This window comes from Cervus canadensis, chromosome 15 (genome assembly GCF_019320065.1).
Source record: "Cervus canadensis isolate Bull #8, Minnesota chromosome 15, ASM1932006v1, whole genome shotgun sequence".
NCBI classification, from domain to species: Eukaryota; Metazoa; Chordata; class Mammalia; order Artiodactyla; family Cervidae; genus Cervus; species Cervus canadensis.
The window spans coordinates 13,501,736-13,518,430 of record NC_057400.1 but is presented as its reverse complement, the minus strand read 5'-3'; the positions used below and the strand labels follow the sequence as shown (position 1 = coordinate 13,518,430).

The following is a 16,695-nucleotide window of genomic DNA, read 5'->3' as shown; positions in this document are numbered from 1 at the left end:
GCCCGCCAAACTCCTCTGCCCATGGGATTCTCCAGGCAAGAATACTGGATTGGGTTGCCATTTCCTCCTCCAGGGGATCTTCCCAACTCAGAGATCGAATCTCCATCTCCTCCATCTCCTACATTGGCAGATAGATCCTTTACTGCTTGAGCCCTTGAGAAAGCCTCAAAGGAGAGGTCAAAATAAAAAGCACCACCCTACTGACTCAAGTAACAAAATATCAGAGAATGGGATGGAGAAGAAAGAAAGCACACAGGTAGAAGTGGATGGTGATGTGCTGTTTCTGAAGGTCTGTTTCTGGCATGTTCCAGATGTGGCTGAAACCTTCAGCCTGTGCTCCCGACACTGGGGCCATGTGCGGAGGGCAGCTGTGGAGACATAAACATGAACTCCCTTTAACTAAATTGCATCTGGCAATAAACAAGATCATAAATCAATAGATATTGCTGAAAGCTGGATTTTAAGACAACTTTCTCCTTTCAGTGATATTTAGAGCCAAATTTCAGGGGGGAAAATAGAGTAGTAAAATTCCTTGGCATTTTCAGACCACTTTAAGAGATTATTAGGCAGCCAAAATGAAGTATCAATAGCAAGGAAGATGCCTGATATTGAAAATCTAACATTATTAAGCATTATGGATATTGATTAGAGAGCAGGTTAAACGTGCCCTCTGTACTGATGCAGGGGTTTCCTATTGACCACAAAGGCTCCCAGAACAGCACCACCTTCCTTCCCCACACTGGTGTTTAGTCATCGTCAGTTGGAATTGCATTTGGAGAACAGTGATAAGTACTCAGGTACTAAAGGCTCCCATAAAGTGTCAATAAACTGCATAAGTAAGAGGCTTTGCCATTCTGCCAGTGACACGAAGACAGATGGTTCCCCCACCCATGAGTTTCTGAGACAAAGCTTTTCTAGATAGGGGACAGGAATGAGACGGTAATGGAGAGATTCCATTCCTGTGATCGGGATGCTAAATTAATTTAGCCCATCCAGTTAGTGGAGCTTCATCTGTTACATTAGGGGCCTGTAATGTGGCTGTCGAGATGTGCTGGGATGTTTATGGCTTTGCCACCTGTGCCTTGTGCAGACCCACTAGAATTTTAACTGCCTGGATCCTTCTGTGTGGGGCCCAGATCTGTTTGATGTAAAACTGTTTATCATTTGAACATCCAACTGATCTGATCTGAAAAGTCCTGGAATCTGTATAGCAGAGCTTCATGACTCCTTCATTTGGGTTTCACTATAGTACATAATTTCCTGGGCACTTGATCCCAGACTTAAAATGATGTTATCAGAGCCATAGGGATCATAGGAGTAATCTGGTAGAACTGGCCCACCCTACACAGGAAGACGTTAAGATCCACAGAAGTTAAATGCTTTCTTTGCTCTCTATCTCGTATCTGCTGGCATGTATAGCCTGAGAGCCAGGTTGCTAGGCTTCCAGTCCAGGGCTCATGCCCTTGAACTCTTAAGCCAAAGAAGTTGCTGTCTTCTTCCTTTTGTCTCATTAGATTCATGCCTTGATATTGATGTGATCCTTTAACCAGTGTGACTAGATAAAATGGGAAACTGCTGTTGTCACACTTCTGCCTAATGCTGATGGCAGCTCATAATAATTGAGCACCTGCTTCTAAGCTGGATCTTGTGCTGCATGCATCTCATCTAGAACCTCACTTGGTCCTTGCAGTGACCCTGTATGGTAGGCAGCGTTATCACTTTTTTTTTTCCACTTTTTGAAAAGGAGATGTAGCTCTAAGAGATTAAATAATTTCCCACACATGTTAGCCTGAAGCAGAGTCAAGAGTCAAGCCCCAAGTCTGTCGACCCCAAAGTCTGTCTCTAACCGCAGTACTATATTCATTCCTCCCTTGTTATGATGTTGAGTTGGTATTTCTTCTCCCCTAAGCAGAGTCCTAGCTCAGAGCTGTCCTGCTTTTTCAGGGCTGCCAGCTGAACACAAAAGCAGGAACCCCTGCTTTGAAATGCCCTGGCATGGGCATTGCCGTCTCTGGTCACCTCTGCCCTCGAAGCAGCTACAGCAGCAGTGAGCTGTCTCTCTCCAGCACTTGCAGCGAGTACTCCAGCGGCTCCTCCTACACGTGGCGTGATGGAAAGAACCTAAGGAAAAGGGTAAGGCTCCTTCAGGGGCAGCGCAGCATCAGAGGGAACCGGAAAATAAGCCTCTTCTGGTAGGAAGGCGGAAGGTGGGAGGGAGGCCAAGAAGGAAACTACCATTTGCTGAGTCCTGGTTCTTTTACACCTCACAAAACCATAGAGGGAGATATTCTCTTCCCCATTACCCAGAAGGAGAGATTGGCTCTAGAAGGTTAAGTTCCTTGCTAGAAGTCACACACCAGAGAGGAGTGGAATGATGACTTGATCTCAGATGATGGGGACATTATGGGAGGGAGTTTGGGAGAGAAAGACATTTTCCTTCTGTGCTTTGGTGGAACCCACAGAGTTCACAGATTTATATCAACTTGGAACTGGAGCCCTGGCCTAATGGAACTGACCATGCTTTGGACTGACTCAGACATTTTCAATTAGTTTTATAGACATTCTCTATCACTGTGATGCTCAGAGAGACTTGTCGATGTCCAGTGCAAATGAGGCTGAATGAGGCCAAGTCATCCCAGACTGAGCATCCTATGAAAGCTCAAAGAGAAGGTTTTCTTCTGGAGAATAGGGAGAGAGGTGCATTCTCTCAGAATAAATGACCAAAAGTTTTGGAAGTCTCATTAGCTTTGTGGAAATTTACTGCTCAAAAATAGCAATGTAATATATTGACCTCCTCTATTCAATGCAATAGCCTCATAAAACTCTAATTGGCTATAAATTGAAGGAGGTACAGTAGAGAGAGAAAATGCTATGGTAGATTTCAAGCACCATAGCTTCAGTGAAAGTCTCCACATTGATGCCAGGAGTTTCTTTACCAGATTGTTAAATAACTCCTGTGACTGGAATGACTTGCATCTGCTAAGTGGGCTCATATGACAGATTTCTTCATGATTTGAATAAACATCTTTGCACACCGGTGTAAGTCAAGAATCTGGAATAGCTGTTTTCACAGTTTCCTTATATTAAAGAAAACAAGATTGGCATTGACATACATACAATATTGGTATTATGTATAAAATAGACAACTAATGATAACTTACTCTATAGCACAGGAAATTCTACTCATACTCTATAATGGCCTATATGGGAAAAGAATCTAAAAAAAAGTGGATATATGTATAATATAACATTCACATTGCTGTATACCTGAAAACTAGCAGAACCTTGTAAAGCAACTATACTCCAATAAAAACTAATTTAAAAGAAAAAGAAAAGTAAAGAGTACAGGAATGTGGAAGCCCTGAATCTGAATATTTGGAAGTCAGTTTTCTATCATCTGTATAAATTTAGTTTATAATGTCAGAAGTGTAAAAAGCCAGGGAACTTCTATAACTGTCAGAAAATTCAAGTGAGGGAGGACATTTGTCATACTCCGAACAAGAACTGAGAAAAATATTTCAAGCTTGGATTTAGAGTTTATTCCCTTGGACTCAGACTTAACAATGCAAAGTGCAGAGCCTGGGGTGTTATCAAAACTGTTCTTTCAAGATGTTCGGAGTTCTGAGTAATGACTGCTAGGGACCTGGCTTTTAGCAGACTGGGGAGATGGTCGGGAGGATGTTCCCTCTCTTTATCTCTGAATATTGCTGGCTCTCAGGGCCCCTCACTCAGCACTTTTCATTCATAGCTATTCCTCTCTCCCTCTCAGCCTTTCTTCTTTTTTTTTTTTTCTTTTGGTTAAAATTTTTCCAGTTAGAACAAACCTTGATCTTTTGGAGACATCTCTTCCCTGAAAGAGGAGGAATAAGGTTCTTAAGACACTTCTTAAATACCCCGGTAGACATCATCTGGAAATTTAACAGTGTCCCAACTCACAATGGCCATGGAGTACCAGCCTGCCTGTCACATTCCCCAGAGAAAAGTCTTCATTCTCAGGGACCCAGCAAACTGACCCAGTCCTATTAAAACATTTTAAATGGCATTATTTAAGAAACTTAAGTTCATACCATGTACCTAGTACTCATTTAGTATTAATTGGCATAATAAACTCATACAATATAAATTTGAACATGAATATTAGCTTATATAATAATAAGTATATGACCATTGGCTCTTTGGTAGTTTATAAGTATTTTATTTTTAATATTGTTTTGTGTGGAAACAGAAAGGCAGAAATGAAACCTTCATGAAGTGCACTAACCTGCCCTTCATGGAGGAAAATGGCTCCAGTTACTGAGTAATTACCATGTGTCAGCTTTGTTAGCACTTCATAAGCACTAGCTCGTTTAATGATCGTGATAACTTATTACTTAGGTTTTCTTATTTCCCCCCTTTCACAGAGAAATAACCTGAGGTCCTGAGAAATTACACATCTATTTCAATGTCTCATAGCCAGTAAGTAGAACTGAGCAGTTGGCTCCAGAACCTCAACTATTCTGCTAGACCTTGAATTAGTCTAAAACTTGGAAGCGTCCCAGGTGTTTGGCTGGATTTGTTCCCGTAAGACCAAGAATGTCCTTTAATAAAACAAGAACAAAAAAAGAATGTGTGAAACAGTTATCTATTCAAGGAATAGAAAAGAACTTTGGACATTAAACCCAGGCTCCTACCTTAGCAGCAGCATCATTCAGCCACTACCCTCCTTCTAGAGCAACTCTTTTCTGACTTTCCTGCAAAGAATGAGGAGCTCTACCCCACCACCTCCCCAACAGGAGATCTGTGCTTCTCTTTCTCAGGTTTCAGGATTGTCTCCAGCTTTTCCCAAGTTATTGAGTACCATAACCTTCTGTGCAAAACAGATTGAGGAATGTGGCTAATCTCACAGGGTGGGGAGCCTGGGCCCCAGGAGCTTTGCAGCTGCTGGCCCTGGGGATGAATCATATCAGAGCGTGGGCAGGCTGAGGGGCAGGAAGGAAGTGGGTGGGCTGACGCAGAGCGCATCTTCTATGGCTTGAACAAATCTGCCCCTTTCAAGCTGTGATGGAGTACTTCTATCTGGCTTCTCTTCTTTATTGTGAATGTGACATCAGAATCATGGAAATTCTTAGAAACCCAAGCTGTGGCAGTCTACTCACTGGTCAGTCTATAATACCCACTAAAGGGATTTTTTTTCTGCTTTCCAAAGAAGTTTTTAACAGCACAGAAGAGGAGGAGAAGGAGGGGGGAAGGAAAGCATCATCAAAATAGATCTCTCCACAGCAACTTCTGACCCTGGAGAATTTTCCAAACAGAATATATAATTTGACTTCAAATTAAATATACATATAACAAATAGAAAAAAAAATAAGACATGTTGATAGCAAAGGTCAGTTTTATGAAAACAAACAAAAAAAAGTCTTCAGTGTAAGCAAATGCAAGCAAATGCTCACGGCTTAGTAAAAATCTGAAATTCCAAAGTAAGTTTGTGACATTGAGTTGACGTCCGCTTATGAGCATATGCGTGAGCGTTCAGGGTCCCAGGATAGCAGGACAGCTAGTGGGGAGGCCAACGGGAGCTGTAACTCTTAGCCAAGATTGGTACTGAGAACATGTATCAGATTCATTCATAGACATTCTTCAGCATTAATTATACAGCCTTTAAAAAAAAAGTCATTAGTTCTGAGCCTCCTAATTTCCCTGAGTGCTCGTTTGTGATTAAACTCTGCAACTTTCATTCAGAAGAGGGCTGTTGGAGTAACCTGTGGTCTCTATTATGACTTTGACTAATACAGAGGGGAGAACAGAGGCTAAGCCTGACTCTAGCAGTATCACTTCAAGATTAATGTGCAGTCTTTAGAGCCAGACAGCCTGGTTCAGATCCCCATGCAGCCACTTCAGAACTGAGTCATAGAAAGTGCCCAGGAAACCAGAGTTGAAACTCTTGCGCTAGCTCTTCCTTGACTGTATGATCTCCAAAGGACAGATTTTGCTAAATCTCAGTTTCCTTCCTCTTAAAATAGGACTGATATTGTCTGCTTCATGGTCTTGTTCTGAAAATTAAGTCAAAGCACTGGGTCAGTGGCTGGTACACAGCAGAAGCTCGGTCAGCATGAGTTTCCTCCTCTGCCTTTCTGTTTCTTGTTAGCAGTGTTTTGATAAATGTGAATGTCTGAGGAGAATGCCATGTTTTTTCTATGTCATTTCTTGGTCACTTCTCCAGAACTAACACTGGTATTTGGAGAAATATGAAGAACAGGAAATTGACCTTTCAAAGTTAGTAGGTCAATCACTGCTATGGGTTCTAACAGCAAATGGCCAGCTGCTCTATGTGTATAAATATTTCACAGATATTCACTGCCTATCAAAATAAAGTCTTGAGGCCACATGACATTCTAGCTTTCAGTTGTTAGAATGGAAGGGACTATAAGGCCTGGACCAACTCACTTTTCCTCTTACCCTCTTCACCTCCCATAAACGCTGCACAGTGAGCCTTCTGATTATTCCCTAAGTGTCCCAAAGCATGCTTTTCCAATTAAGGTCTTTGCCATCCATTTCTTCTACCTGGAAATCATTTCCTCTGGTTGAAAAAAAATTTAGTTTTAAAAATTTATGTATTATTTTTGGCTGTTCTGGGTCTGCACTGTGGCACACCAGCTTCTCACTGTGGTGCTTCTCTTGTTGCAGAGCACAGGCCCTAGGTGCAAAGCCTTCAGTGGTTGCAGCACACGGGCTCAGCTGCTCCACAGCATGGGGGATCTTCCCGAACCAGGGATCGAACCTGTGTCCCTTGCCTTGGGAGGCAGATTGCTATCCACTGCACCACCAGGGAAGTCCTCCTCTACTTTTCAACTAAGGCAAACTTATCCATCTTTCTAGGACTAAGTTGTTATAAATCAAAGGAAGGAAGGGAAGAAGGAAGGAGAAGAAAAGAAAGGATCTCTCTTAGATGCTCTTTGTGGTTTTTCAAATACATATGTGGTCTCCCTCCTCTGAAACTCTGGAGTACCTACTAGTTTTCTATGTCTCATTTGCTCCCTTGACTTACAGTACTTGAGCCCAACTCCTCCTGGGTCACCTGCTCCTTGAAGGCAGGGTCCTTATCTTGTACGTATCTATATCATGCACCCCTTAATTCAGGAGCTGGCAAAGTAGAGTTTTGCTACATAATAAACTAGTTTGCATTAACTAATGAATAAATACATTTATATGTGAATATTTATCAACCACTAGGATGAACTAAGTTTAATGATGGCCTTTTCCTTCTATAAACTGGTGATCCACAGGGCTCAATCATGTCTAATATCTCCTCTTTTATTCCCAGCAGTCATCACAAAATTGGGACAAAAGGTTAAGTATCGACTCTTCGCTCCCGAGTGGCTTTGCTAGTCCTACAGATGAACTACCTCCGACTCGCATCAAGGAAAGCCACATTTTGGAAGGACTAAGAAAGCTCCAGAAGCGCAAAGTGTTACTTGAACCCCCATCAGTGATAACCAAATGGGGTTATAAAGATTGCATGAACTCCAATGAAGGAATCTATTCTCCAGGAATTAAAAGTAGCAGCCTGAAGGAATATCCACCCTGCAAACCCACAGACACAGGGAGCCCCTGCACGGATCCCCACAAGGCGTTTGTTTATGACATGGATTCTCACGACGAGGCTGATGAGGACGCTTCCTCCTTAGCCTCGGTCCAAGTGGTTCCAAACCAGGGCTGCAGGCTACACAGTTGTAAATTAACCCACAGTGTCTCTGACAGCCTCTTTGGCTGGGAGCTGAACGGCAAACACTGTTCAGAGGTCACTTCCTCAGTCTACTCCAGGGAGAGGCCTGAGAAGCTGACCGGCTGTGCCAGCAACTGTCCCTTGGAGCAGAAGCTGTGCCCAGGCGTGCAGGGGCCTCGGGTACAGAGAGAGAAGGTCTCACCCAGCCAGGGCTGCCAGGCGCTCAGTCTCCAGCCCTCAGAGGCCGATGACGCGGAGACCCTGGATGAGCTGCACATCGAGAGCAGTGATGAGAAAAGCCCCTCAGATGCGTCTGCAGCCGCGGACACCGACCGGTCCATGGAGAGCCTGGACATCCTCACGGGGTTTGAAAAGTCTTCACGTGGGTCTCCTGAGGAGGAAGAAAACCAAGCACCCGTCCATTTAGAGAGCAGGCCAAAGACGTTCAGTTTCATTAAGCAGCAGAGGGTTGTAAAACGGACTTCCTCGGAAGAATGTATTACTGTGATATTTGATGCAGAAGACGGCGAGCCCATTGAGCTCAGCTCTCACCAGACTGGCCTTGTTACTGTGACCAGAAAGGAGATTTCCATCCGTCAGGCCCCTGCTGGGCCCCAGATGGAACATGCTGAACTTTCACCTCAGGGAATTGCTCATTTACAGCCAGGGGCTGCGGCTAGAGACTACCCTTTTTTAAAGAGGTCTGAAGAGGAGACTGAAAGAAACATTCCACAGGGTGAGGTAGATGATACAGCCATGGCACCTGCTGTGTCTTTCCACCCCAGGACAGTGACGCAAAATACTCAAAGACGGGCCAAACCGACACATGTCACATCATGCCAGAGTCATTCTAGGTCATCTGTGGGCACAGGCATCTGTCAGAAGAAAAGTCTGACAAAAATACCTACCAGAGGCAAGCCTTCACCTCAGAAATCAAAAGTAAGGGAGCCTGAAGCCTCCCTTGTGATGCCCTCAACTGGCCCAGTAACTCTTGAGAAATCACCAGCTCCAGGGAAACTCTCACAGTTCAAAAAGACTGAAGGTCCAGCTCCCCTTTTTGACTTGCAGCCAGATTCACACATTCCAAAACCCCCCACCCAGCTTCCTCACGGCTCCAAGATGTCCAGCAGAAGGGATTGGATCCAGAGCTCCAAGAGTCAGATTCTAGCATCACAGTTGCTGTCCAGGCCCCCCACTGAGCGGAGTGACGATGGAGAGCCCCCCACGAGGGATAAACACTGTGACCCAGGGCCAGAGCCCGAGGTGAAATCACCCTCCCCACCACCCCCTCCAGGCAGGTCGGTCTCCCTACTCATCAGGCCCAGTTATGACTTTTTGCCGCCACCTTCATCTGCCAAATCCGAAAGCAGGGTGCCCAACGAGACAGCAAGAGTGGTATTGAAATCGCCCCCTCTGAAAGGATCCTCTGCTCCTGTTATTTATTTTAACCAGACCCTGACAGATGTGCAGGGGAAGAAACCATCTGTGGCCTTCAAAAAGCCTGTCTTCACTCCCTCACCACCCTCAGCAGAAACAGCAATCCTGATGAGATGCCCTGCTCACAGCCCCTCCAGCTCATTTGCTGTGATGGTCCCGGAGCCCCCAAAAGTCTCTCCAAAGAGAAATACCCCCAGAGCCCCACCTCACCAAACACGTGGGACCACACAGAACAACACAGGGTTACAGACTCCCAAGAACTGTGCTTCCCCCCGTGAGCCACTGGAAATACCGTCCTCCAAAGGTATACCTCCAGGGAGAAAAGAACAGTTGAATGGCAATGTCTCTGCATCCTCCACGCCTTCCTTCTTAGGGGTAAATGAGTCACCATCATCTCAGGTTAACAGTCCCTTATCATCATCATCCTCCAAAAGCCATAACCCCATGCATGGGTGTCAGAAGCTTCATGAGAGAGGACTGAAAACTCGCCTCCCAGTTGGGCTCAAAGTTTTCATGAAGTCTCCCCAGTTGCTCAGGAAAAGTTCCACAGTGCCAGGGAAACATGAAAAAGACAGTCTAAATGAAGCCTCAAAAACCTCCGTGGCTGTGAGCAAGGCTAAGCCAGGGGCCTCCAGAAATCCAGCCAGCCTTGAGGCCACAGGAGGGGAAAGAAATGCGTCTCCAGTGGGTTTACCGGCACAGGAGAGTTTGGCCGAAGGGCTTCCCCTGGAAAGAGCAATGCCAGAGTCGCTGGAAAATAGCATGCCTGGGGCTGATAGAAAAGATGGAGTAGAAAACAGGTCTGTGAAAAGATCCCTGTCCTCCAGCAAACCACACCTGAAACCAGCTCTAGGCATGAATGGAGCCAAAGCCCGCAGCCAGAGTTTCAGTGCTCACTCAGGGGAAAAGCCCCCCACGCCCCCCACAGAAGGGCTGGGCAAAGTCCGGACTCAGATTATTACCAACACCGCTGAGAGAGGCAATTCCCTCACCCGGCAGAGCTCCTCCACCGAAGGCTCCCCCAGCAAGACTGCGTCTGGCCCTGTGTCTGATGGGCTCCCCAGCTCTGGGCGGCCCCTGGGACATTCTTCCCCTAGGCAGGGTTCCTTGGGGAGCACAGGCAGCTCCAGCAGCCAGCACGGGAGCCCAAGCAAGTTGCCTTTGAGGATCCCTCCAAAATCCGAAGAGCCCCTCACCCCAGCTGGAACAGAAGAGCAGCAGGCCTACGCCCAGGGAGAAGGCCCCAGGGCGACTGTACCTGAGGGGCCAGGCAGTGACCACTGCAGGTGCCCACTCACCCCAGAAGATAGCTCAGGAGGCCCACAGAGTCTGGGGAGAACACCACATCCCAGTAATTTCACAGCAAGCAGGACCTCCAAGCTAGAAACTTCTGGAAGGTATCCAGATGCTTCTGCAACCAGGGCCGGTGTCGTAAGCCCAGAAGCCCCCCTCTCACCCACAATTGAAGAAAAGGTCATGTTGTGCATTCAGGAAAATGTGGAAAAGGGCCAAGTGCAAACAAAGTCCACCTCTGTGGAAGTGAAGCCGAAGCCGGGGCCTTCTTTTGCCAGCTGGTTCGGTTTTCGGAGGAGCAGACTCCCGGCTCTCAGTAGCAGGAAGATGGATGTCTCCAAAACCAAAGCAGAAAAGAAAGATGCAAAAGGTTTAGGGTTTGGAAACAAACAGCTGAAATCAGAGAGAAAGAAAGAGAAAAAGAAGCCTGAGCTACAGTGTGAGATGGAAGATGAACTTCACAGGGACATCGAGTTGGCAGAGGGTCCAGACAGTGGTTTGCAAAACAGAAATAACCTGAAAACACCGCCAGACATTTATGACCAAGTGAAGTTTGAATCAAGAAATAGACCCAGCCCTGTTCCATGTTCAGCGAAAGATACCTTTATGACAGAACTTCTGAACAGGTAGTGTATTGGCAAAGAGAGTGAGAGGGCGGCAGTGTGTAGAGCAGTGCTGGACCCCACCCCACCCCCCGCCCAGGAGCGCTTTTTGTCTCCTGCATATTGAATACCAGTCAAGCATGTTTTTCATACAAGCAGGAATGCATCATAGCAATCTTTTATGCATTAGCCAGAATTTAAACAATGGAATAAAAGTTAGCAATGAAATGATAATTTAGTCCATGTTACTCTGTTAACCAAACCAATGGTCTCTGAAATTAAAGAACGGTAAATTTTTATCAAGGTTGATAGAAATTCAACCTACACTAGAAATCATGAATGGATCCACATGGCATGAAATGGAAGAAAATTACACATACATTTTAAAGGATGCTGATCTCACTTATTGTACCAAGCAAACTTATACTTAAAACTTTCCAGAGATAATTACATATTCTGCTGATCTTAAGCCAGAAATATATTTAGCCATTCTCCCCCAATCTCCACTCTCATCCAGGGTGCCACGTGTATATGTATATCTGAATTGCTCTGCTATGCACCTGAAAATATGACAACATTGTTAATCAGCGATACACCAATATAAAATGAATTAAAGTGGAGAAAAAAAGAAATATATTTAGCAATCCCTCCTCACAGGTTTTTATTTTATGCCCCACCTCATCTCACAAGCAATCATGAAAAATAAAAACAAATTATTGTTTTATCAAATCCAAATTGACACACTGCTGGAATAGCAGATGCAGATTTGACCAAGGCCAGTGAGACACACTTATCACTCAAAGGTTTAAAGATAAAGAGATATATGGAGGTTCCTTTAAACATGAAAGGATTGGGATAAGTAGAGGGATTGAAGAAGAGCAATGTAATTGATCAGAGGAATCACTTTCCACCTGCAGAGTTGATAAGAAAGCAGCTCAACAGACAGAAAGTGGATCAAATAATGTCTCCTGTAGAAGTGTGTTAAAGGGCAGCTCCCAGCGCTCCTGTCTCACCAGCGGCTCTCTCAGCACTCAAGGAAACAACAAGAAAAACATCAAAACCAAAGCAGATATGGAAATACCAAAAGGCTCCCTGGTAAGTACTTCCCCATCCTGGTTATGAAGTGTTAGGTCCCTATATGGGCTAGTTGGGTTCTGTCTACTTTTTACTGATGAAAATACAGGCAAGAGATGACCAGGAAAGGGAAAGTTAAAGCCAAAGAGGAGAGAAGTCATGAAGACACTGTTACCGAGTGACGGCAGCTGGATCGGAAGGGTCCCAGCTCCCTCCGCCTTTCGTAGCTCTTCTTTTGTAGGAGAGCTGCTGCTTCTGTAGCTCGCTTTTCAGAACCTTGGTGTGACCACAGTGCAGGCAGTGATGCTGTGGGTGTTCACCTTCACGTTGTACCTTTGTGCTGGGAATTCATTATGGTGATTAGTTCCATCATTTCCAGCAACGCAGAAGGGAATGAAAATGATTAAAAAAAATAAAAATGCAAAACAATTTAAGAGAATATTGGCTATTTTGATGGTTTGATTTAAGCAATTCCCCTTTTTTCCTTAAGTTGTATATACTGATTAATCCTACCTAAGATAGAAGGAGTTAAGTTTCAAGGTATCATTTTTGGAACTTGACTCCCTATCATTTTGTTTTTTAATTATGAGGTTCAGAATCAGGGGTAATTTCCTTTTAAAAAATGAATAAAAGGTGGTTTCCCAGGATATGCTAGTCTCACATATTTTTGTTTTAAAATTATCTTAGATTGAACTTCCTCTCCTTACATTCTTTCTGTTCTTGTATCATTGATCTTGTGATATTCCTTGTTTCTTTATGTAAACTTTAACTCAAACAAAACAAAAATCTCTTTTCAGAATTACTGTTCCCATATATTTGTGTACTCATAATAAAAGATTATAAAATATACTATGTACTACCCTTTTTCTTTCCTTTTTCAGGAAAACCTGAAAAATGAAGGAATTAGTCATGTTTTTCTGGAGTGGTTCAAGGATAGAGGAGATTTTAGTAGTAATCATGATTGGCATTATTATTAATTATTAGTTAATAATAATTAAACTCTAGGGTTCCTTAAAGTTTCACTTTAATTTGAAACAAATGTACACTTAAATGCTTTTTTTTTTTTCAAACAGCTCTTTACTCTTAAAAGCTATAAGGTCTTTTTTTTATTGTTTTTCAGACTCTGAAATCGTATGCAGGCTATGTTCTCTGCAAAAGTTTTTTTTTTTCTTTCTCCTTATTCTTGCTCTTGGCTTCCATGAGATCACCCTTTCTTGAAAACGGAGATTTCCCTTGCATTATAAAATCTCAAATTATAAGTGTATCTAAGGCTGCCCTTGTAGTGTCACTGAAAGGAAGAAAGAGAATGAACGTGTGGAAATGTGCAATATGCTGGAAATTCAATCCAGCTGATCTAAAACTTTGATAGCCTGGCAGAGCCCCTTATCAGAGGCACTCAATTTAACTATGCCCCATTTAAGATGGTTCTGACAGCTTGGGGTATATCGTCACTGTACAAAAATACCAAAAAGGGAAAAAAAAACCACAAAACTCTGTTTAGTTTTTACAATTTCATTTTTACTTACCTATTACTTCCTAATGCGAAAGTAATTCGCCTTGCTTTTCTTCTCTCATTTGCAGTCTTTTACAATGTAGTAACCAGTTTCATTTCATCTTCCCAGAATATCTGCAAGAAACACTCTTATTGTTCTTGGAGAGCAACCACTCCAAGTATACATAATCCATCAGTTGTTAGTCAGTTAGTCATGTCTGATTCTTTACGACCCCATGGACTGTAGTCCTCCAGGTTCCTCTGTCTGTGGAATTTTTCAGGCAAGAATAATGGAGTGGGTAGCCATTCCCTTCTTCAGGGGATCTTCTCGACCCAGGGATTGAACCTGGGTCTCAAAGGATAATTTTCTAGTTAGCTGCAAGAGGAAATTAACTCATGCTGGGAAGCTTTCAATATAGAGAAATATTATTAACCTAGATAGTTGACACACTAGTCATTTTTTCAGATGTAAAATGCAATTTTTTTCATCTCTGTGATCATCAACATGGATTGGACTAAAATTACTAATTCCAGAAAGGACAATGGCCATAATCCCTTTTGGGACTATTAAAAGAATAGCAGTGAAATTCATTATATGTTATCAGCCTATATAGAAAGGAAATTAGATGCAAAATAAGGTACATTCTAATACCAGAGCACACTGATGTGAATGCTCATTAACCTTTTATTTTTTTTTTTTTTCATTAACCTTTTAAAATCAAGAGTTTAAGGGAATTTTCCTTTACTAGGGCTCAAGGTAAATTTGCTATCTGCTTCTTGTGTTGCAAGTGTGTTATAAAAATTTCTTCTCACAGTAGTTATTTTGGGTGAACACAATAGCTGCACATAATGCATTACATAGCATACTTTTTCCCTGAATAAAATCACTCTGCAAACATCATACCAAGAACTCCCCTGGAGTTCCAGTGGTTAGGACTCTGTACTTCCACTGCTGAGGGTATGGGTTCAATCCCTGGTCAGGAATTAAGATTCTGAACAATGTGAGATGCAGTCAAAAAAAAATTTTTTTATGCCATAATGTACCATCATCCTTGCCCTTTACAAACTAAGACTATTTGTAGTCATGAGAGCCCTAAGGCTTTTTCATTATTTTAATCTGTGTCTGTATGTTCAGTCGCTCAGTTGTAAATGACTCTTTGCAACCCCATGGATGTTAGCCCACAAGGCTCCTCTAGCCATGATATTTTCCAGGCAAGAATACTGGAGTGGCTTGCCATTTCCTTCTCCAGAGGATCTTCTTGACCCAGGGATCAAACCTGAGTATCTTGTGCTGCCAATCCACATTGGCCAGCAGGTTCTTTACCACTGCTCCACCTGGGACGCCTTTATTTTAATCTATGATAATAAAATTGAAAAGTTATTTCTGTAATATAACAAGTCCCTGTATGTAGCACACGTCTACTTAATTCATTGGTGACTGCATATCCATTTTCAAGATTGCTAGATGCTTTCTAAAATATGTGTAAAAATCCCATTAACACTTTACCGAATTAAATTTTTTTCTGTTTTCAGAGCCTTAATTAAAGGCTTATGTCCCCATTTGTGCCATGATTTACAGCCCACTTAGCTCTAATTTTTGTGTAATTTTGACAAGGGCCATATTACTTTGTATTTTTACTTAAATTATGCAAAATCATTATAAGAGGGGGAAAAAAGCATCCCCAGAAAAGATTGCATCAGTATTAAGTAAATAAGTCAGAAATAAATGCACTCTCCTTTCTATAGGTTGTAGATCCTTCCTTTCTATGAATTTAGATAATTTTCTGAAATGAGAAGTCTCAAAGGAACAGATCCTATTTAACTGTCACTGGACAAAATAAAAATCACTAACAAAATTAACAAGATCATATACCTGGTAAGAAAAGGCTATTTTAATATGGGTATTTTAATTTAAATTATGAGTATTCTCTTCACCTAGTGTCATATAGGCTGAAAAAAAATCACATATGCTAATAATAAAGTATCAAATTCAATCCCATTAAAGTTGTGGTGATGAAGTAGTGTAAAATGTATAATAATTACACAAATTGTTATCATCTTTTTAAGTTCTGCAAAATTTTATAATTTCAACATCTTTAATTGAACACTTCTGTTCTAAATACTATTTGGATGCTAATAAGAAGCATGCCTGTTTTACCCTCTTCCTGCAAAGCGTTCTAAATGACTGACTTTTCTAAAGGTAATGCCTTCCAGGAGTTTTCCCTCCAAAGATCTCTTTTCTCGTCTCACAGAGGTTCATTATGTTCTTTTCCTTTTCAGTGAGCTTTAACATCAGAATGTTGTTTTTTGGGAAAGCAATTCATGTTAGGATGATTCAAAGAAGAAACATACACAGAATTCTAAATGAAGGATGTCCCCAAATACTAGGTTTTATTCTGCAATTATGGAGATATTTGTCAGCAGTGAATTATGTAACTCATTCCTCCCAGCCTTTTCTAATGGGAGAGGTTAATAGAATATAATGGGCACAGTGACATTTAGTAGTTACTTGTTAGAAACTGCTATTTTTTTTTAGAAACTGGTATTTAGTAAGCTCTTGACTACAACAGCAGAGCTCAAAAGATGGGCAAGAGTTGAAGGTACACGCACCATTAGAAGATGCCCAGAGTACTGACAGCAAACTGAAACCAAATTAGCCCACATTTGGGACTTCCCTGCTGGTCCAGTGGCTAAGACTTGGTGCTTCCAATGCAGGGGGTATGGATTCTCTCCCTGGTTGGGAAACTGAGATCCTGCATGCCCCATAAGTGTGGCCAAAAGAAAAAAGCCCACACTTGTTGTCCATGAATCACTTGCCATTAATACTTCTTACCAAGTGGGACATTACTGATGCTGATTTGTATCTGTTTCTGGTGGAGCAATGGCTGAAGAAATTCTAAATCTCTAAACACCATTGTTTGCTGAATCAAACCTTTTGGTTTTGTGACCATTCCCATCTGTGAAGTGCTTGGCCACGTGAAGAATTCACTTTGACAAATTCTTCTTCTTAAGCTGGCAGCCCTTTGCCCCCTGGAAGTTCCCCAACCTTTTGCCAACATCCAGCCCCTGTGTGATCAAGAGTGAAAATTAATTTT

At 42.6% G+C, this 16,695-nt stretch overlaps 1 protein-coding gene across 10 annotated transcripts in view; it reads left to right on the top strand.

Annotated features, from left to right (window-relative positions):
- NCKAP5 (NCK associated protein 5) overlaps window positions 1-16,695 on the top strand; it is a 1,111,865-nt gene that overhangs the window by 967,788 nt on the left and 127,382 nt on the right. For 9 of the 10 annotated variants that reach the window (XR_006273101.1, XM_043487514.1, XM_043487515.1 and 6 more), the window contains 3 exons: window positions 1,945-2,133; window positions 7,301-11,058; window positions 11,952-12,129. Coding sequence is in view for 9 of the 10 variants with exons in the window: in XM_043487514.1 (XP_043343449.1) it covers window positions 1,945-2,133; window positions 7,301-11,058; window positions 11,952-12,129 (4,125 nt within the window). In the remaining variant the exon portion in view is untranslated. The remainder of the gene's footprint in view (window positions 1-1,944; window positions 2,134-7,300; window positions 11,059-11,951; window positions 12,130-16,695) is intronic. The other variant, XM_043487516.1, reaches the window with a different exon arrangement.